General features: G+C 41.9%; 1 protein-coding gene across 1 annotated transcript; it reads left to right on the top strand.

Annotated features, from left to right (window-relative positions):
- Positions 1-20,501: 20,501 nt before the first annotated feature.
- DEFB121 (defensin beta 121) lies at positions 20,502-21,872 on the top strand. The gene is made up of 2 exons (XM_009233461.3): positions 20,502-20,622; positions 21,632-21,872. The coding sequence occupies exons 1-2, from the start codon at positions 20,565-20,567 to the stop codon at positions 21,856-21,858; spliced, it is 285 nt and encodes a 94-aa protein (XP_009231736.2). The 5' UTR covers positions 20,502-20,564; the 3' UTR covers positions 21,859-21,872.
- Positions 21,873-22,415: the final 543 nt, after the last annotated feature.

Here is a 22,415-nt window from a genome sequence, read left to right as displayed (position 1 = left end):
GCCCAATATCTGAAAAATAAGAATTCTAGAAACAGGGAACAAAAAAATACAAAGAGGAGGAAGATATTACTAAAAATTATTTGAACATAGACAAAAATACAAATAGACAGTCCACAAAAAAGGGTAAAAAAGGGCGTTAAACATATGAAAAGATGTTCAGTTTCACTCATAATAAGAATTAAAAAAAGAAATCTGTCGTGGGTTGAATTGTGTCTTTCCCAAAATATATGTTCTAGTCCTAACACCAAGTGCCTGTGAATGTGACTTATCTGGAAATAGGATATTTGCAGATGTAATGAAGTTAAGATGAAGTCATGTTGGATAAGGGTGAGCTCTAATCCAGTGGCTGGTGTCCTTATAAGAAAAAAGAAATTTCAGCCGGGTGCAGTGGCTCACGCCTGTAATCCCAGCACTTTGGGAGGCCGAGGCCGGTGGATCATTTCGAGGTCAGGAATCTGAGACCAGCCTGGCCAACAGCGTGAAACCCCATCTCTACTAAAAATACAAAAATTAGCCGGGTGTGGTGGCAGGTGCCTGTAATCCCAGCTACTTGGGAGGCTGAGACGGGAGAACTGTTTGAACTCGGAGGTGGAGGTTGCAGTGAGCTGACATCTCACCACTGCACTACAGCCTGGGCAACAGAGTGAGACTGTGTCTCAAAAAAAAAAAAAGAGAAATTTGGACAGAGACACACAGGGAGAATGCTGTATGACCACAGAGGCAGAGATTGGATTTATGCTGCTACAAGCCAATTATCACTTAGCAATCACCATGGACCAGGAGAGAAGCATGGAACAGATTTTCCCTCTGTGCCCTAAAGAGGAAGCAACACTGCCAACACTTTGATTTTGGACTTCTGACCTCCAGAACTGTGAGAGAAAATAATTTTTATTACTTTAAGCCACTCAGTTTGTTATGGCAAGTGTACTTTGTTATGGCAGTGCTAGGAAACTAACACTTCATGATAACAAATTTATTATGACAAAGGCATTAGTATATCTTTAGATGCTCACGATGCAATGAACAAGAGTGTTTTTGTTTCCGTTCAAATAGAAACACCTATACCCTTGTTATTTCCCCATTTCTGAGGAAAGACAAATCCACCATAAGCTATTTAGGCAAGCAAATTCTTAATGCATTCTCTTGCCTCTTTTTGGACACTGAGTTTACCTCTGAGCAATGAAAAAGCAACAAAATGTATTGAGTGTCCCATCCCATCTAACCCCATCTCCATCTACAGCCAATTAAGTCACCGAAAAGAAGGCATTTCTGCTGCATCTTTAAAATCTTGAATAAATATGTAAAAAGATACATTAAGAATTAATGTTGAGTGATGCTACAAAGCAGGCCCCTATCATGCTCTGGACAACACAGAAACCCCTAAGGCTGAATATCCCTGTGGTCTGGACAGCATCAAGATTCTATGAAACCAACTGGAAGGAGAGATTCTGGGCTACTGATGGGAATGGCACCGAGGGACCATCTACACTTTGTCCAGAAGCATATCCAGGCTGGAGTACCTTTATCTGGGTCTCCACCACATCCTAGTTGAAGGTGCTGGTGTTGTCAAAGGTAGGATCTGCCAGTGGCCACACATGAACTGGGGGAAGGTGTGACAGCCACTGTAGCACCTAAGATGACAATAAACCCAAAGGACTCACTGATAGGTAGGCTGGCCTTTGCCACAAACATGGGAGAGACAGCTCCTGAGACTCCTCCTGTGGTATCCTGAGGCTTCCTATTCAGGATACCACAGATGACCCCTACCATTTGTTCTGGACATTGCATTCTGGGCAAAAGTGAAAAGACAAGGATACCATTTGTTGAGAAACTAGGTCCTTCATCCTATGAAACTCTGGGATTATCATTATAAAAAAAGAGCTTCTTGTCAATTTGATAGGTGAAGAATATAGCTTGATGTCACTTTAATTCGTTGTTGCTGTTGTTTTTAATTTCTGATGAGATTTGGCCCTAAGGAGTTTTGGTCCACCATGAACAGGTTGTGATGTGTGAGATGTGCCCAGAGGTACACAGACAGAACAAGGTCTTCCCTGCTGTTTCATCAGTATTTAATGGATCTCATGTCCAAAACAGCCTGGTGTGATGAGACCCCTTTAACGGCTCTAGGGAGAATATTAAGCTTTTATAATAATCAGAGTAAAGTTTTGTGCTTTGACTATACAAGAAGCAGGCCCAAAGAGGGACTGTGTTTTGCAAGGACCATATAGCATATCGGGTATAGGTATCAGGGGACGAGGCCTCTGACCCTAGTGTGTAAAGAGAATTGGAGTCTGATGAGGGCAGCCCTGAGAATCCTAAGGTGTAAACCCAATGAGTGTTGCCTAGGCTGTGGATGAAAACCTAGAGTTCTAGGCATTCCATTTTCCATGCCTTTTCACACCCAAAGAATCATAGTACATGAGGATTGAGTTAATCCCCACAGCCCATCTGCTCCAATCTGCTCATTGGTGAGATTAAAGCCCAGAGAGGGGAAGTGACTCTCCCAAGGTCACACAGCCACTAACTGGCACAGCCAGGACAACAAGCTGAATATTTCAGCTTGTCCTCTTTCACCCTCCATGCCAAAATGCTTCCTGAAACTGAGGATTTTAGGTACTGGGGCTTTCTTTCTTAGGAAATAATCCAATAGACACATTCTTCCTAAGATATGAATGATCGTTCTTTCTTCTTTACTCCTCAGCTCTCAAACTGGGAATTGCATTTGAAAAAAGGAGCTTGCTTCATTTACATTAGAACCATGATAACGGTGGATTTCTAAACCAGAGAATATAGGGCTTTGTAGGGCATAGTAAAGATTGTGGATTTTTTTTTTCTTCTAGTTGTGGAGTCTTGGAGGATTTTTAAGCTGGATTATAACAAGGGCTGACATACATTTTTAAAAGTATCCTTCTGGGTGTTGTATGATTTATTTTTGCTGGTCCCTAAAAGATGATGGTGGACAAAGGGAGGCGTGTGAGCTCAGGGGTGTGGGGTCCACACTGTGGGTGCGGGGGTGTTGGGATGGTGACTGAGCATGAAAAAGGCAGGCTGTCCCAGAGCAAACTGTACCTGTGGGCAGATAATGGCACGTGTGAGTGACACACTTCCCAGCTGATTAGAGGCAGCAGAGAGTCCTGAGCTCGCCTCCATTTCCTGCCACTTCACCAGAGCTGAGACTACTCTGTGGGCTACTTGAAGTCATGAAGACTTTTTTGGCAACTTTGGCGGTGCTGCTGCTCTTCCTCCAAGTCATTCCAGGTAACCTAGACCTCTCTAGGGGAGGGACTGGGAGTAGACAGTGAGTCTTGGTCAGGGCACACTAGGGCCTGGGAGGATGGGCTGACAGGGAGCAATGTGAAATATTAATTGTCTGGAGGAAGAGGAAAGAGTCCCCAGATCCTGGTTCAGAACGTGCCTCACCATTTTCAAGTTCTGTGTTGCCCCCAGCAAACTACTTGGTGCCTATGAGTTTCAGTTTATTCCTTTCTCAATTTAAAATAATAAATTAGGTTGAGGGATCAACATTGAGGACACTGAAATTTTGATGTACAACAAATATAGCTTTTTAAATTTTCTGTAATTCATTTGAATGTCTCCAGGAACTCCCATCCTGCTGGTAGGAAAAGTGGGAGTTAGAAAGGGCACAGGGATGTACGCAACTTCAGAAGACAATTGTATTCATCTTTTTTGATTTAAAAGAGCCTCTCAGATTAGCTCATTCTGCTTTAAAATGTTCAGTCTTTCAGTATTTCTACTTTCACCCCGCCCCCTTATTCTTCTCAGGATGGCAGCTGGATTTAGGGGATAGTGGACATGTTATTGCTTAGTTAAATAACTCGTTCACTCAGTAAATATTGTTGAGTGCATTCCGTGTGCCAGGCACAGGTGCTGGAGATAGAGCAATGAATCAACCAACTAACCAACAAACCAAACAAACAAAATCTCCATCCTCTTGTAGCTTATGATTCTAACGGGAGAAGGAATGAGCAGGGTAAGCAGGGGATAGCAAGTATCAGGGGATGGGAGTTTGCAACTTAAAAAGGGGTGTTAAGGGAATGCCTCACTGAGAAGGTGACATTCAAACGAATACTTGAAGGAAGTGAGGGGTGGTGAGCCATACAGATATGTTGGGAAGAACCTTCATTTATTAGCTGAACTCCTTATCAAAGAGGCATTTTCCTCATCTATTTGGTTACCTTGGGGTTTAGAGAGTTCAGAGAGGAAGACAGGATAAATGCTTGAGTTTATCTTTGCTTAATCAGTTTGAGAGATAATGAATTAGTTTTCCATCAGCCTCTGAGGTTGAGCCATTAGTTTTTCTTAAATATTATTTATTTTGAACTGATGATTCTAAGCAATGAGTTCAATCTATTGCAATTATTATCGCTGTTGAAGTACACATTGTCCTATTCTTGGCCAATAGGAGTCTCTTTAATTTGGCTCGTAAGTCTTTTAGATATATCCCTATTAATCTTTGATGCTTTCTTAGTATCTGGTACGACAGAATGTTTCAAGATCATCTTGTAATTTACTCCCCAAGAACTGGAATCCACCATATCTCCAAGAAGTGCTGTTTTTAAAAAAAGTTTACTGGGAGATAGTATTTTAAGATTACAGCATGGGTACTAGGGATACTAATTTCTACTAGTTAGTCATTGTTTCTAGACTTTCTCAGTGACCAGAGCTGGAAAAATTTCAATCTATCTATCTATCCATCCGTCAATCATCTATTTATTTTACCTATTTAAATATAAAATACTTGTGAGTTCATATTGGCATTTTCAATTCAAATTCAGAACTCAAATTCAGAATCAACTTTTATATTACATCAGTATTTTCTTTTCTATACTGAGAATTCTGATTCTCAAGGTCACAGGGGATGATAGAATATCCCATGATTATTCATTTGATTGATCTCTCATTACATATACAATAGTCTTAGTAAAATAATATCAATGCTACCATAATGTCATGATTACTCAAACTAGTTATCTGCATACGCTCTCACCATTATTCTCTCATTTTTATGTTGTACTCTATTTATATTGTCAGAACATATAGCCATTATGTACTTTACTACCTCTTTTAAAATCCTCATTTTGGTTCTACAAGTATCTTTATATTTAATATTTAGTTCTGTGTCAATGTTCCTCTCATTTGCTTGTCTACAGCTCTTTTTCTAGTAGATTCTTTAGAAAGGGCTCATGGGTTTCACTGGATATTTCCTGAGTTTCAATATGGTGATAGACTATATCACCACCCTAGATACCTAGAGGGAATGCCTCCTTCTTCTACAGCTCCCTTCTTCTGTCTGGCCCTCTGTTAGTCTTCTCAGTCCAGGACCCATTTCCCCTCATAATTGATATCAGCTCCTTTCTTTTTTCTTTTTGTAATAGGCAGCACTGAAAAATGTTGGAATTTTCGTGGCTCCTGCCGTGACGAATGCCTGAAGAACGAAAGGTTCTATGTTTTCTGTGTGAGTGGTAAACTGTGCTGTTTGAAGCCCAAGGACCAGCCACATTTACCACAGCATACAAAGAATTAGTGCTTTAAAGTCTGAGGCCACAAAAATGAAGATAAACTTGCCCTGAGTCTGATGTCAGTAGATTCCTGAGCTTTATTAAAACACCTTTGGCTGACTTCTGTGTTTGTCTCTTAGTATACCTAATCAAACTCAAGCAGAAAAGGTGTGGGTAAAGTTGTATATACATGAGAGGAAACTGGACCTACTATGTGCTAGGTATTTTGGATACTTTTCCTTTTTATTTATTTATTTTTGTTTTAGAGATAGAGTCTCGCTCTGTCACCCAGGCTGGAGTGCAGTAGCATGATCATGAATCACTGCAGCCTTTAACTCCTGGGCTCAAGCAGTCCCCCTGACTGAGCCTCCTGAGTAGCTGGGACTAATGCCTGGCTAATTTTGTTTTTTTGTGGAGATGAGGTCTTGCTCTGTTGCCTATGCTGGTCTCAAACTTCTGGCTTCAAGCTTTCCTCCTGCCTCAGTCTCCCGAAATGCTGGGATTATAGGCGGGAGCTGCCACACCCAGAGCTTTTCCTTTTTTATGAAAAAGGAAATCTCATCTATTCCTTAAATTTTTTTTACAGCTTTATTGAGGTATAACTGACAAATAAAAATTATGTATATTTAAGGTATGCAACATGATGATTTGATATACAAATACATTGTGAAATGATTACCACAGTCAAGTTAATTAATACATCCATCACCTCACATGGTTACCAATTTTTTTTTTTTTAAACAATGTGTTGAAACACTTAAGATCTACTCTCTTAGCAACTCTCAAGTATACCATATAGTATTGTTAACTGTAGTCACTGCTGTGGTTTGGACGTTTTTGTTCCCTCCAAAATTCATATTGAAACACAATGCCCAATGCAACAGTATTAAGATATATGATCTTTAGGAGGTGATTGGGTCAGGAGGGCTCCACCCACATGAAAGGGATTAGGTGACCTTATAAAAGGGCTTGACAGAAGGAATTTACCCCTTTTCACCCTGTATGTCCCTTCCTCCATGTGAGGACACAGCGTTCCTACCCTCTGGGAGATGCAGCAACAAGGAACCATCTTGGAACAAGAGAAACTAGGCCCTCACAAGCCGTGATCTTGGACTTCCCAGTCTCCAGAATTGTGAGAGATAAATTTCTGTTCTTTATAAGTCATTCAGCCTCAGGTATTTTGTTATGGCAGCACAAATGATCCCAGGCAATCACCATGCATAACAGTTGATCTCCAGCACTTACTCATCTTATAACAGAAAGTTTGTATCCTTTGACCAACATCTCCCCATTTCCCACATCTCTCAGCCCCTAGAAACCACCATTTTATTCTCTGTGTCTGCAAATTCAACAATTCCACATCTAAGTGAGAACATGCAGTATTTGTCATTTGGTAATTGGCTTATTTCCCTTAAGATAATATCCTCCAGGTTTATCTGTGTTGTCATAAATGGCAGAATTTTCTTCTTTTTTATGGCTAAATAATACTTCATTGTATAATATACTACATTTTCTTTATCCATCCATCCATAAACAGACATTTAGTTTGATTCCATATCTTGGCTAGTATGAATAATGCTGCAATGAGTGTGGGAGTGCAGGTATCTCTTCAACATACTGAATTCATTTCCTTTGGATATCTACCCATGTATTTGTCTGTTCTCACTGTGCTATAAAGAAATACCCGAGACTCGGTAATTTATAAACAGAAGAGGTTTAATTGACTCACAGTTCTGCATGGCTGGGGAGGCCTCAGGAAACTTATAATTAAGGCAGAAGGTGAAGAGGAAGCAAGGCACATCTTCCATGGCAGCAGGTGAGAGAGAGGGCACCAGGGGGAACTGCCAAACACTTTCAAAAACCATCAGATCTTGTGCGAACTCACTCACTATCATGAGAACAGCATGGGGGAACTGCCCCCATAATCCAGTCACCTCTCACCAAGTCCTTCCCTTGACAAGTTGAACAGTTAAGCAGGAAAATTAACTTAATCCACAGGTCTAATTCTTACTCCATTCTTTCTCTCTATATTTGTTATTTTAATTTTCATATTTAGTTTAAATGTTTATCAAAACCATACATCTACATAGTTTTAAAAATCAACTTTGAATAAGACACTATAATAGTATATAATAGTATTATATAAGACTATAATAAAATATAGGAGTCATCTGTCTCTCCTCATTTCTTGCTTTTCAAAAAACTATTTTCACATCTTTTGTTTTTTTCCTTTGGATTTCACTTCCATCTCTTCCGTCATTATTTACTAATATGCTTATATGGTTACTTCTTAATTTTTTAGTTTTAGGCACTTTCCATTGGATTTCTGCTATGGAAAATGAGGATTTAGCTGTTTGCCATGTCCTTTGAATATGTTCAGAACCTTTAGGTATTTTATCAATTTTGTCTTCCTGGAGACTTCTCTCCTTGGGCATTCAGACCTGCTTCACTCTGAAGTGGTTGACATTACACCTGGTGGATATTATCCTGGATCTCTATTTCTATCATCCTGTGGATTCTTTTTGACTTTCTCCTGAGATCAATCCCTTGCTTTCTGGATCCTAGATCTTTCTTGATTTACTCTTATTTGGACAGAGCACCTCCTGATAGCTTACTGAAAATGTCTGACTTCAATGTACTATCCTTATACTTGGTTAGTGGTTTGGTTGGTCACTCCATATTGGAAATTATTTTACTTTAGACTTTCGAAGGCATTGCCTCATTGTCCTTTCCAATATCTAGTGTTACCCATGCTGGGCCAATTCTTAGGAAGGAATTCAAGAGTGAGCAGTGGTAGAAGAAACCAGCTTTATGGAGGCTGTGGCAGTGTTACAGCTCTGTGTGGGCTCCTGCAGAACAGGGCTACCCCACAGGCAGTGTGCTGAGAGTAGCAGCTCAGGGGCACTTCTGTAGTCATATTTATATTTAATTTTAATTCCATGCAAATTAAGGGATGGGTTATTTAGAAATTTTTAGAAAAGGAGTGGTAACTTCCGGGTGTTGCCATGGCAATGGTAAACTGTCACGACATTGGTGGGCGAGTCTTATGAAAAGGTGCTTTTGGTGCTTCTTCCCTGTTTCAGCCAGTTTTCTATCTAGAGTTGAGTCCTGCCTCCTACCTCTTTACTGTGGAGAAATCCGAAGCCATTCGGGTTCTTCTCTTTTTCTGTGACTTGTTATTTCTCTCTGAAAGCTCTTAAGGTCTTCTCTCTAGGATTTTGACGTTTCATGTTGATGTGCCTAAATTTCTTTTTTGCCTTTTTTTGAGATGGAGTTTTGCTCTTGTCGCCCAGGTTGAAGTGCAATGGCACGATCTTGGCTCACTGCAACCTCCTTCTCCTGGGTTCAAGTGATTCTCCTGCCTCAACCTCCCGAGTAAGTGGGATTACAGGCTCACACCACCACGCCTGGCTAATTTTTGTATTTTTAGTAGAGACGGGGTTTCACCATGTTGGCCAGGCTGGTCTCAAACTCCTGACCTCAGGTGATCGGCCTGCCTCAGTCTCCCAAAGTGCTGGGATTACAGGCATGAGCCACCGTGCCCAGCCGTTGTGCCTAAATTTCATGTAGGATTGCTGAATTCAATTTTTCTGAGCACTCGTTGGGCCCTGTCAATTTGCAAACTCATGTCTTTCAATTTTAGAACAATCTTCCTTTACTTACTTCTTTGATAATTTCCTGGTCTTTGTTTTTCCCGTTCCCTATTTCTGGTCTACTTATTTTTCATATGTTGGACTCCTTGATTGATTTGCTGGTTTTCTTATATTTTCTCTACTGCTTTTATTTTATCTCTGTCATTTCATTATAATTTCTGGAAATTTCATCTTTGTACTTTTAATTTCTAAGTTTTTATCATTACTGGTTTTTCTTCTTTCTTTCTTTTTGAGACAGAGTCTGGCTGTGTTGTCCAGGCTGGAGTGCAGGGGTGTGACCTCCACTCACTGCAACCTTCACCTACCGGGTTCAAGCAATTCTTCTACCTTAGCCTCCCAAGTACCTGAGATTACAGGCACACATCACCACACCTGGCTAATTTTTGTATTGTTAGTACAGACGGGGTTTCACCGTGTTGCCCAGGCTGGTCTTGAACTCCTGACCTCAAGTGATCTGCCTGCTTCGGCCTCCCAAAATGCTGGGATTATAGATATGAGCCACTGTGCCCGGCCTTCTTTCTTTTCTAATGTGAAGGGAGGTCTATATAGAGAAGCTACTGGGCCTTATCCATCTTAAAACACGCCCTTTTAGGTTTTTGCTTGAGATCAGTCTCCCTGCTTTAAGAAAGGGAGAGGACTCAGATAAACAGAGTATACTGAGAGGCCTCACCAGTATAAGAGAATATGCTGCTTTACTTTGTAGGGAGAGGAAACTTGGGTTAATGAGCCTAGGAAAAAAAAAGACCAAATAGACCCATGAAAGCTGTCTTCAAGCGCTTGACATGGAATTGTTTTTGAACTTATTCTCTGGAACTGTTAAAGGTCAGAATTAGGAATGATAGGTAGATGTTACAGAAAGGTAAATTCTGGCTTAATTGATATAATGTCCTAAAAATTAGAGGCGTCCAGTGATGGAATACATTATCTTGACATGTATTGATTTTTCCATTGCTGGAAGAGCTTTGAGAGAGAAGGCAAGGGTTGTTTAGAGGGTGTTCTTGCTTTTGATACATGTCAGATGCAACAACTTCTAAGGTCTGAATTCTGAGACTCTACACTCAAAAACTTAAAGATAAAATGGCTCTGTATTTCCAAAACCAAGGTTTTTCAAATATTATTTTTAAAGGAGCAGAAAACTTCTTCAAACCAAAAACTTACATGAAACTCAATGCATCAAACAGATCAAGATAGAGCTGCTTAGTTTAAAGTGGGAAGAAGGCCGGGTGCAGTGGCTTATGCCTGTAATCTCAGCACTTTGGGAGGCCGAAGCGGGCGAATCACTTGAGGTCAGGAGTTCGAGACCAGCCTGGCTAACACGGTGGAATCCCATCTCTACTAAAAATACAAAAATTAACTCGGCGTGGTGGTGCACACCTGTAGTCCCAGCTACTTGGGAGACTGAGGCAGGAGAATTGCTTGAACCCCGGAGGTGGAGGTTGCAGTGAGCCAAGATCATGCCACTGAACTCCAACCTGTGTGACAGAGTGAGACTCTGTCTAAAAACAAACAAACAAACAAACAAACAAAAAAGTGGGAAGAAGGGCGCAGATCTCTGCCTTTTCAACCTCCCTCAGTTCCCTGATTTTGACCTGAGAACCAAGTCTAAGTATTTTACATTTGCATTCAAAGACAATAAAAATCTTATTTCTATGCAGTTTTCCCACATTATATGGTGCAGGAGCTGGCAGCTGCAGCCAGGCAGTATCCTCATTATTTCCAGATGGCTTGCAAATGTTCCTGCCACCACTCCTCAGTTCACACTGCTCCCTTGCCTGAAGTACTCTTTTACACCCTCTCCTTCTCCACCATTTCTCTGAAACCTATTCTCCTTCAAGCCTTGGAGAAGGAGAAGGTCCTCCATGAACCCCTCCCTGAATGCCCTGGCCCTTGGGTGGTTGTTTCCATGTTCTGTTCTACTGTAATATATATATTTTTATTTTGATTAGACATAGCCTACTTTGCAGTATTTTTATGTATGTGGCCATTCTGCCTGACCACTGTGATGATATATTTGGTAGTCATTAAGAGTGTTCATCGCCGGCATGGTAGCTCACGCCTGTAATCCCAGCACTTTGGGAGGCTGAGGCGAGCGGATCACCTGAGGTCAAGAGTTTGAGACCAGCCTGGCCAACATGGTGAAATGCTGTCTCTAATAAAAATAGAAAAATTAGCCAGGCATGGTGGCTGGTGCCTGTGATCCCACCTACTCGGGAGGCTGAGGCATAAGAATCGCTTGAACCTGGGAGTTGGAGGTTACAGTGAGCGGAGATCGTACCACTTCACTCCAACCTGGGGGATAGAGCGAGACTCTGTCTCCAACAACAACAAAAAAGGACTGTTCAAATATTCTGGCTTTCTAAGTTTTTCAAAGATTTTATTTTATTGTGGTAAGAACACTTAACATGTTGAGATCTGTTTTAACAATTTTTTGTGTTCAATATATTATTATTGACTCTAGGTACAATGTAGTACAGCAGATTTCTAAAACTTTAAACATTTTTTTAAATTTTTTGAGACAGGGTCTGACTCTGTCACCCAGGCTGGAGTGCAGTGGCACAATCAAGGCTCACTGCAGCCTCCACCTTTTAGGCTCAAGAGATCCTCTCTCATCTCAGCACCACCTCCCCACTGTACCTGAGTAGCTGGGACTACACGTGCATGCCACCATGCCCAGCTAATTTTTTATTTTTAATAGAGACAAAGTCTTGCTATGTTGCTTAGGCTGGTCTTGAACTCCTGGGCTCAAGGGATCCTCCAGCCTCAGCCTCCCAAAGTGTGGGATTACAGGCATGAGCTACTGTGCCTGGCCACTAGAATTTATTCTTCTTGTTTAACAGAAACTTTCTGCTCATTGATTAGTATCCTAATTTCCCTCACTCCCCAGCTCCTGATAATCATCATGCCACTCTTTGTTGACATAAGTTTGGCTGTTTTAGATGCTTCATATGACTGGAATAATTCAGCATTTGTCTTTCCATGACTGGTTTATTTCACTTAGCATAATGCCCTCAAGGCTCATTCATGTCATCACATATTGCAGAATTCCCTTATTTTTAAAGGCTGAATAGTATTCTGCTGTGTGTATACACCACATTTTCTTTATCTATTCATTTGTCAATGGACATTTAGCTTGTTTCCACATCTTGGCTATGGTCAATAATGCCAATAAACGTGGGTGTGCAGGTATCTCTTCGAGATACTGATTCAGTTTATTTGGATATATATCCAGAAATGGAACAGCTGGGTCGTATAGTCTCTTCTTTCCTTCCTTTCCTTCCTTCCTTCCCTTCCCTTCCCTTTCTTTCCTTCCTTCCTTCCTTCCCTCCTTTCTTTCTTTCTTTTTCTTTTTTTCTTTTTATGGAGTTTCACTCTTGTTGCCCAGGCTGGAGGGCAATGGCATGATCTCAGCTCACGGCAACCTCTGCCTCCCAGGTTCAAGCAATTCTCCTGCCTCAGCCTCCTGAGTAGCTAGGATTATAGGCATGTGCCACCATGGCCGGCTAATTTTGTATTTTTAGTAGAGGCGGGGTTTCTCCATGTTGGTCAGGCTGGTCTTGAACTCCTGACCTCAGATGATCTGCCTGCCTCAGCCTCCCAAAGTGCTGGAATTACTGGCGTGAGCCACCGTACCTGGCCTATCTTTCATTTTTTGAAGAACCTCCATACCATTTTCCATAGTGGCCACACCATTTTACATTCCCACCCAACGTGTGCAAGGGTTCCATTTTCTCCACAGCCTCGCCCACAGTTGTCTTTTGTTGTTTCAATTCTGGCTTTCTGCATTCTAAGCCCATTGTAGGATTGTACTTTTGGCCCTCTTGTGGTTGGATGGAGCCATGTCACTGTCGTAGCCAGTGAGTTATGAGGTGATTACAGTTTACTTCCAAGGCCAGGGCATATAACGGCCAGTTGAAGACTCTCTAGAGCTCTCTTTTTCTCTGCCATGGTGATCAGCACCAAATGAGTGGCTACTCAGTCAGCCTGGGTTCCACACTCAGATATTGGGCAGTGTCTCCAGCCAGCCTTCAGTGAATATGCAGCATGTATGGGAAATAGACAAACAGACCTTTGTTCTTAGAAGCCACCAAGATTCTTCTTTTTTTGGTTACTGCGGCATACCCTAGTTTATCCTAACACAGCTGGCTGTTAGAGGACAGTATCCTTACTGCTCTGAATTCCTGGTGCTCAGGAGAGTGCTCTGTACGTAACAGGTACTTAATCAAGATTTGATTTATTTAGAAAACATTTCTTGTGTGTGCTTTTGAGGGATATGAAGCTCATTTAAAAATACTTGTTTTCCATTTTCCTCAATAAGCGGTAAGCATGTTAGGGACAGAAACCCTCTTGAACATTTCTGGCCTCATCTCCCGGCACCTTTGTCCTTAGTCCACAGGAAACTTAAAATGGCCTAGGTAGCTTTGGATGTGGAGTAGTTAAAGGCCCTTGAGGAGGGATGAGAAGCTGATCTGACAAGAAGAGAGCAGTGGTTCGTTCCTGGACAAGAAGACAAATGAACAATTGAGGGAAAGAGCAGCTTCTGGAAAGATTTGGTAACAGTAAAGTTAAGAGGCCAGTGAAGAGATCTTGGGAGGGACAAGGAGAGCTGGGAAAAGGGATAAGCTTGGAAACATGTTCTGATAAAAAGCCAGGCGTTTCCTCTGTTATCTTTCACCAGTGCCTGAACAGAGTTACATCGTATACACTCTGGACACAAAGGAGAGCTGTCCTTGAGCCTCGACTCTGGGTGAGTCCTCTGGGTCTTAGACTTGAGATGCAATTTTCAAACTTGAAGATCACGGTGAGCAGAGAGATCTCTGAGCTACTGCCAATCCTAATGTCCCTTGTATTGAACGTTGACTGTGTTGACAATGAAAAGCCAGGAGAGCCTCAAGGAGGAAAGAGGTCAATAGCCAAATGTTTCAAGAAGTCAAGGAAGGTGAGAATTCATAGTAAATAACAGTAACTACCAGTTATCAGAGGCTTTCCTCTACGTCAGGCACTATTCCGTGAGCTTTACATGTATCACCTAATTTAATCTTCACAGCAAACCTCTGCTGTCAGTAGTATCATCTCCATATTAGAGATAATTAAACTGAAGTTCAGAGACATTAACTAACTTGTTCAAAGTCACATGGCTAATATGTGGCAAAGTGAGGATTTGAACCCAGATTACCGGCTCCAAAGCTTGTATTCTTTCCATTTCACCACATTACCCCTAGTGATAGATTGTCAAACATCATTTCAAATAAATCAAAGAAAAAAGCCCAACATATCCATTACCATTGCTAGTTACACATAGCACCAGGAACCAGAGAGTTGAAATATAATAGAACCCCAGAAAATCTCCAAGCCTTATTTGGGCCTGAAGTTTCATCTTTGCCCACTACCCTCCAATGCTTCCTATCTCCAAAGATTACAAAGAAGTGATATGTAGATATATTTCCTTTCCCTGCTGCAGTGCTGGGAGCAAGGAACTAACCAGAAGTGGGTGGAAGAAATCTGAGAAGGGAGTAGAAGGATGCTGGGCAAACTCTTCAGTTAGGGTCACTTATGACTTATGGGTCAAAGCAAGAGTCAAAGGCTAGGCAGGGAACAGGTTCTGAGTTTTCTGAATTTCAGATACCGCCCTATCTTCTACTAAGCCAGAGATGGCAGTGGTACCCACTTGAGGCTCAAGAAGAGGGGAATGATGTTGAATTAAGGACCACAGCACTGCAGAAACCTACTTAAAGGGATTGAGTACACTGAATTGGACTTAGGTCCAGGTAACTGCATATACCTTTAATATGTGGACTCCAGGCTCCTGGACACTTCACAGCACCATCCACTCATCAGTAGCAACCTTTCTCTGCTGAGTGCCTCCTACCTTTCTTCATCCTCAGATAATTTTCCTAATGTACCATTTGCAGATTCATTTGTAGTTCTGTAATCTTTGGAAAACACATATTCTCTCCTCAGATCTTTATCGCTTTCTTATTTTTTTGCTCTGCGTTCATACATTCTTTTTTCCTTTTCTTCTTTTACTGAAATGCATTCACCCCATCTATTGAGAGCATATGATAAGACTTCATGTGTGGCAACAAAGAAAAGCTGAAATTTGCAGATATCAGTAAGGGAGGTTGTTTCACAGTTTTCTATCCTTTTAAGATGGTTTATCTCTATTAGATAATGAATAAGATTATGTTTAGCCAATCAGATTATTTCCTTGGAGAGCTTGGAATGGGAGTCTTGGCAACATGGTTGGATATCAGTAGTTAAGATGTGGAATCTTAAGCAGAATCTAAGAATGGTGGACACTCCAGAACTGTAGATGTATATAGTTCAGCTGTGGGGAGTCCTCTTTAGCTCACGAAGCAATCAAGGCATTTTGTTTCACAGTCTTTTGTGACAGATAGGAAAAGGGTCTTTTATGAGAGTCTTCTCTACTGCTGAAAACTACTATTAATTCTGATAAATCATGCACATAATGGATTCAGGTCATCCCTTTATTAGTCAGCCTTATTCTGCTTATTAGTAGTTCACAAGAGCAAACTTGCAGGGCTATGATGGAGTTCTTTAAAGAAGGGAAGTAGATCTCAAAACCATTCAGTGTAGATGAAACTCTGTGCCGCTGGAGGGTTCCTTGGATGTATAAAGAAAGTACCTTCTAGACTAAGACTTCTGCAAGGATGGTGCTCCCATGAGTTGCTCTCTTCTCTCTCTCTCTCTTATTTTTCAAGGCTCTCAGCCCAGTATCCTACCCTTCCAACCAGAAACAATCCCCTTTCTCAAGAGTGGAGGAAGTTGTGTCGTTTGCTTGAATGGCATCTCAGGTTTCCTCTCTGCAGCCCCTTCTGGAAGGAGAGGAAATGGGTTCCAGTCCAGGGGGCTGATACCTTACTAACGATCTTTAGAAGTAAGCCCCTTGTCAATATAGCACTTTATTTTAGCCCTCTGTTGCAGAGGGTTATGTATTTATGGCAGATTTATCATAATTGACCTTATACAAAGTCCTTCTCTTATTTTATTTTACTGATTTATTAACTTTTATCCCCATAATCAACTCCTATCCATCTCTCACATAGGCAGCTCCTATGATGTTTAACTCCTATGAAGTATCTTGTCACCCAGGTAGTGAGCATAGTATATAATAGGTAGTTTTTCAGCCCTTGCCTCCCTCCCTCTCTCCTGACTCTAGTAGTCCCCAGTGTCTATGGTTCCCATCTTTATATTCACATGTACCCAAGGTTTGTCTCCAACTTGTAAGTGAGAACATACGGTATTTGGTTTTCTGTTTCTGCATCAGTTGGCTTAGGATAATGACCTCCAGCTGCATCCACGTTGCTGAAAAGGATGTGATTTCATTCTTTTTGATGGCTGCATAGTATTCCATGGTATATGTGTACCACATTAAATGTGTATATATTTTAAGTGGTTTTATGTTATTTATCTGATCCTGTTGCTTATTTAAAAAACTAGCACAGGTTTTTTTAAAGTCAACTTTTTTGAGGTATAATTTATATAAAATATAATGTGTAAATTTTGATGAGTTTTGACATCTGCGTATAGAACATTTTCATCACTCTGAAAGTTCCCTCATGCCCCATCTCAGTCAATGCCCACTTCCTCCCATCAGCCCCAGGCAACCACTGATCTGTTTTTTGTCACTGTACATTAGGTTTGTGTTTTCTAGAGTTTCATGTGAATAAGCTTGTTTAGTATGTTCTTTTTTGGTCTGGCTTTTTCCACTCAGGCTAATGCTTTTTAAAAATGTTTATTATTATTTTTATTTTTATTTTTTTGAGACAGTGTTTCGCTCCTGTTGTCCAGGCTGGAGTGCAGTGGCACGATCTTGGCTCAGGTTCACTGCAACCTCCGCCTCCTGGGTTCAAGCAATTCTCCTGCCTCAGCCTACCAAGTAGCTGGGATTACAGGTGCCCGCCACCATGCCCGGCTAATTTTGGTATTTTTAGTACGGGCAGGGTTTCACCATGTTGGCCAGGCTAGTCTCGAACTCCTGACCTCAGATGATCCAGCCACCTTGGCCTCTCAAAGTGCTGGGATTAAAGGCGTGGGCCACCTCACCCAGACTGCTCTTTAAGTTCATCCATATGTTGCATAGCAGTGGTTAATTCTTTGTTGCTGAACAGTATTCTATTACATGGAGATATCAGAATTTATCTGTTTACTAATTAATGGACTTTTGGGTTGTTTTCACTTATGGTGAATAAAGTTACTATGACCATTCAAGTTTTGGCGTGGACATATGTCTTCATTTATCTTTGATAAATACCAAGGAGTGGAGTTGTTTGGTTGTATGATAAATGTATGTTTAACTTTATAAGAAACTGTTAAACTGTTTTTCCAAAGTGGAGAGACCAAGAAAATCAGCAATAATTTTGTTTATTTTTTTTTTTAACAAATTTTTTTTAAATAGAGGAGGGACCTTGCTATGTCATCCAAGCTGGTCTCAAACTCCTGGCCTCAAGCGATCTGTTTGCCTTGGTACATTTTTTTTTTTTTTTGAGATGGAGTTTCACTCCTGTTGTCCAGGCTGGAGTGCAAAGGCACCGTCTCGGCTCACTGCAACCTCTGTCTCCCAGGTTCAAGCTATTCTCCTGCCTCACCCTCCTGAGTAGCTGGGGTTACAGTCGCTCACCACCACACACGGCTAATTTTTGTATTTTTAGTAGAGACGAGGTTTCACCATGTTGGCCAGGCTGGTCTCGAATTCCTGGCTTCAGGTGATTCACCTGTCTCCGTCTCCCAAAGTGCTGGAATTACAGGCATGAGCCACCATGCCCAGCCAGTACATTTTTAAATAGTTGAAAACAATCAAATTTCATTTAGAGATGTGAAAATTATAAAAAATTTAAACTTGAGTGTCTATAAATAAGTTTTATTGGAATTCAGCCACACTCATTTGCTTATATATTGTCTGTGGGTACTTTTGTCCTATAACTGTAGAGTTGAGTAGTTGTGATAGTTGTGGCCAGCAAATCCTAAAGTATTTACCATCTGGGCTTTACAGAAAAAGTCTGGTGACCTCCGGAGCATTAATTTTTCTTCAGACAACAAGAAAATCTATCTTGTCTTTTTTTTGTCTTTGGAGACAGGGTCTCTGTTGAGCTGGCTGGAGTGCAGTGGTGCAATTTTAGCTCATTGTAGCTTCGACCTCGTGGGCTCAAATGATTTTCCTGCCTCAGCCTCCCTAGTAGGTAGGACTACAGTTTTGCCCCACCATGCCTGGCTATTTAAAACTTTTTTTTGTGTGTGTAGAGATGGAGTCTCGTTGTGTTGCCAAGGCTGGTTTCAAACTCTTGGCTTCAAGCAACCCTCCTGCCTTAGCCTCCCGAATTGTGGGGATTATAGGCAGGAGCCTCTGCTCCTGGCTTGTTGTTTTCTTCCATGTTAGAAAGAAGATATTCCTCTTGTTAGTATGTCTTTATTTCTGTCCATTTTGAAATGATAGACCTAGGCCAGGTGCAGTGGCTCACGCCTGTAATCCCAGCACTTTGGGAGGCTGAGGTGGGTGGATCACCTGAGGTCAGGAGTTTGAGACCAGCCATGGCCAACATGGTGAAACCTCGTCTCTACTAAAAATACAAAAATTAGCTGAGTGTGGTGGCGTGTGCCTGTAGTCCTAGCTACTTGGGGGGGGGCTGAGGCAGGAGAACTGCTTTAACCCGGGGGGCAGAGGTTGCAATGAGCTGAGATGGTGCCAAGGCACTTCAGCCTGGGCAACAGAGCAAGACTCTGTCTTTAAAAAAAAAAAAAAGAAAGAAAAAGAAAAGAAAGATAGACCTTACCATTATTGTCCTACAAAGCACTTGGCTCTTTCCTGATCTATGTGCTGGCCTTGTATATAAGTTAGCCATTACTATGTAATGTTCCACTCCAGAACTCAGTGGCTTAATACAGCAATCCTTTATATTTGGCTAGATTGCCCTGCTTGAGGCTGGAGTGCCCGGGGCAGCTCTGTTTCTCACTGTAGATCTGTGAGTCACCTGGAGTAGCTCCGCCCCACATATCTCTCATCCTCCTTGGACCACTGGGGCATGTTCTTCTCATAGTGATGGCAGAGGCACAGAAGGGCAAATGAAAACATTCATCATCTCTTAAAACCTAGGCTCACAACTGGCACACTGTCACTTCTGCCCACATATCACTAGCCAAAGCAAATCACATGCCAAGGCCAAAGTGAAGGGAAAATGAAGCAGAGTTCTCCTAGGATGAGACCTTGACAAATGTGTGAATTCAAGTAAGGGTGAAGAAGTAGGGCCAAGATTGCAATCTACCATTTCTTTCTTTCTTTTTTGAGACAGAGTCTCGCTCTGTTGCCCAGGCTGGAGTGCAGTGGCACAATCTCGGCTCACTGCAAACTCCGCCTCCCAGATTCAAGCTATTCTTCTGCTTCAGCCTCCTGAATAGCTGAGACTACAGTGGCCCGCCACCATGCCTGGCTAATTTTTTGTATTTTTTTTGTAGAGACGGGGTTTCACTGAGTTAGCCAGGATGGTCTCGATCTCCTGAACTTGTGATCCGCCTGCCTCAGCCTCCCAAAGTGCTGGGGCAATCTACCATTTCTTATAAGAAAGACCAAGCTGGGCATGATGGCTCATGCCCTTAATCCTAGCACTTTGGGAGGCCAAGGCAGGAGAATTGCTTGAGACCAGGAATTCGAGGTTCCAGTGAGCTATGATTGTGCCACTGCACTCCAGCCTGGGCGACAGAACAAGACTGTCTCAAAAAAAAATAAGTAATAATAATAAAAAAAGACCACAACAATAATAAATGGCTTTTCTTTTGCTACCTATGAGGGTGCTACTTGTTCCTATTAAATATGTACTGTTAAAAGTAAGGGCTATGGCTTTCCTGCTCATTCCACTCCATGAATACTGACATTCTGGTTTCCAGTGGTGATGGCCATGGAGCTATTAAGGTATTTTTCCCTGCTCTGCCCTTCGTTTGGTATTATAATGAATCATCAACATATGGGACATCCTAACATGTCCTTGTTGCTGGGAAGAACCCAAGGCGCACAGAAGTATCACTCCTTTTCTGTCTTATCCTTTTTCTCTCTATTTTTTTCTCATTAATGAAAAACAAATTAGTGATGAAAATATTTTTCCCCTTCTTGGTTCTCCAGCTGTATTATAAAATTCTTCAAAGGCAAGGCCATATCTTCTCTTTGTTAATGTCCCTTCCCCCTCTCCCAGCCTCCTCAGTCAGTGTGGTTGATACCTTCCTTGCCTGCCTGTCTGATCTCAAATGTTCCCGTTCTGGTTCACTGATCTTGGCTCTGCCATGCTCCTCAAGGCAATAAATACCAGTCTGGACTGCCCAGAATGGAGTCCTCTGTCTGTTTTACCAGTTGAGAAGCCTCCTATCCCTCCCTGATCACTCGTCATTCATGAAGCTCCTTCTTCTGTTTTTGACTGTTACCCTGCTCCTGGCCCAGGTCACCCCAGGTAAACATGATCTCCAGAAGGGGATGGGAGTCAGGGAGCCTGATGCATGTTCAGAGAACTCTGGGGGCTCTGACAGGTTGGGCTGGGAGAATGGCCTGGCAGAGCTCATTGAGGCCTTTAGGTGGTCTCTCTAGTCATGGGGAAGTTTGAGTTCTCTGGTACCAAACGGTCTTCCCAGTGCCCAGTACTTGACCATTCCAACCTTATCTCTGGTTAGCTCTGGAAAAGCTGAACATGATGACCTGAGGATGGGATAGGGTGTAAAGAGAGAGACTTGGGTATGGAGTATAGAGAAAATGGGGACTTTTTCAAAAACGTTCATTGAAAGGATTTGAATTTTCATGTATTGTTGCCTCTAGGAAAATGGTTCTCAAATTTCTGATTGTTTGAGGATTCTGATTCCACTTTTTAATGCAACCTCAAATTATCTGGGTTACCTTAGGTTGTAGGTTCCCTGGAGTAGCTGTTCCTAATTCCCTTGACTGGTTGGGGCCAGAGAAAAGTCCCAGGATGTTGTGAAGAAGGCAGTATGATATTCTTGGGAGTTTTACAGGTGCCCTAGAAGACTTACAGATGTTCAAATGAGTTTATTTAATATTCCTGTCACCTTTCATTGATATGGTCAGAGGGGGTACCGAAGAACAACGAGAAAACTGGCTAATTGCTACTGGGCACCTGGGTACCTTATAATATGGGGGAGATAAAACTCTTGGGAGAAGGGTCCTCTTCCCCCTTCCAAGGAGCTGGCCAAGGAGGGGAAGCTACCCAGTAGGTCCCATGCCACTGAGTTGAGGGGACTCTGGGGGTTCTAACAGGGGGCACAAGTGAAGGAAGAAAGTGTAGTGGTCTATAATCTCCCTTAAACTTAGGGGATCCTGTGTAAGAGCTTCTTCCCCACAGACCTCCTCACTTCCCTCCTACTCCTCTACTGGGCTTTAGCCTCTTCCTTTCCCACCCTTCTGCTTTCTTTCAAAACTGACCCTGTTCTCTTCTTCCCTTTTGTTTTCAGTCATGAAATGTTGGGGTAAGTCAGGCAGGTGCAGAACAACATGTAAAGAAAGTGAAGTATACTATATATTATGCAAAACTGAGGCTAAGTGCTGTGTGGATCCCAAGTATGTACCTGTAAAACCAAAATTAACAGACACAAATACAAGCCTGGAATCAACTTCTGCAGTCCGACACCTCTCTTCCAACCTTGAGTCTCAACATCATGGAATCCTGCAGTTCTATTAAATCATTCTTGGCAATACCCTGTTTCTGTCTGATAGTTCCACCTAGTTATATTTAGAAACAAGTAAATAAAGAAGAAAGGGTGTGTGTGTGTGTGTGTGTGTGTGTGTGTGTGTGTGTGTGTGTTGTGCACATTAGGAAGGACAGGATGGACCAGTAGGTGGTAATAATCTAAACCTTGCAAATAGCTCCTAGCCTGCTGACCCATAGCTGGTCCCAGAGGATATGAATTAAAGAATATTCATTATATCTACTTGATTCCTGTTTTCTTCTAGACCAGCACTGCCAATAGAACATTCTGCCATGATGGAAATATTTCCTATCTGTGTTGTTCAATATGGTAGCTACTAGCAACATGTGGCTACTGAGCACTTGAAATGTGCCCAGTGTGAATGCGGACCTGAAGTTTTAATTTGATTCAATCTAGCTTTAAATTTATATAGCTAAATGTGGCTAGTGGTGATTGTATTGTACAGCAATGGCTTTAGAGTCTAGGCTGAGGCAGGCTGTGGGTCTCAATCTGTGAGGATTTTAGGGGAGTCCAGGAGGCAAGTAAGAGT

Source organism: Pongo abelii, chromosome 21, assembly GCF_028885655.2.
Source record: "Pongo abelii isolate AG06213 chromosome 21, NHGRI_mPonAbe1-v2.0_pri, whole genome shotgun sequence".
In the NCBI taxonomy this organism is placed as follows: domain Eukaryota; kingdom Metazoa; phylum Chordata; class Mammalia; order Primates; family Hominidae; genus Pongo; species Pongo abelii.
The sequence above is the reverse complement of the archived record's forward strand: the minus strand, read 5'-3'. Positions and strand labels throughout refer to the sequence as shown.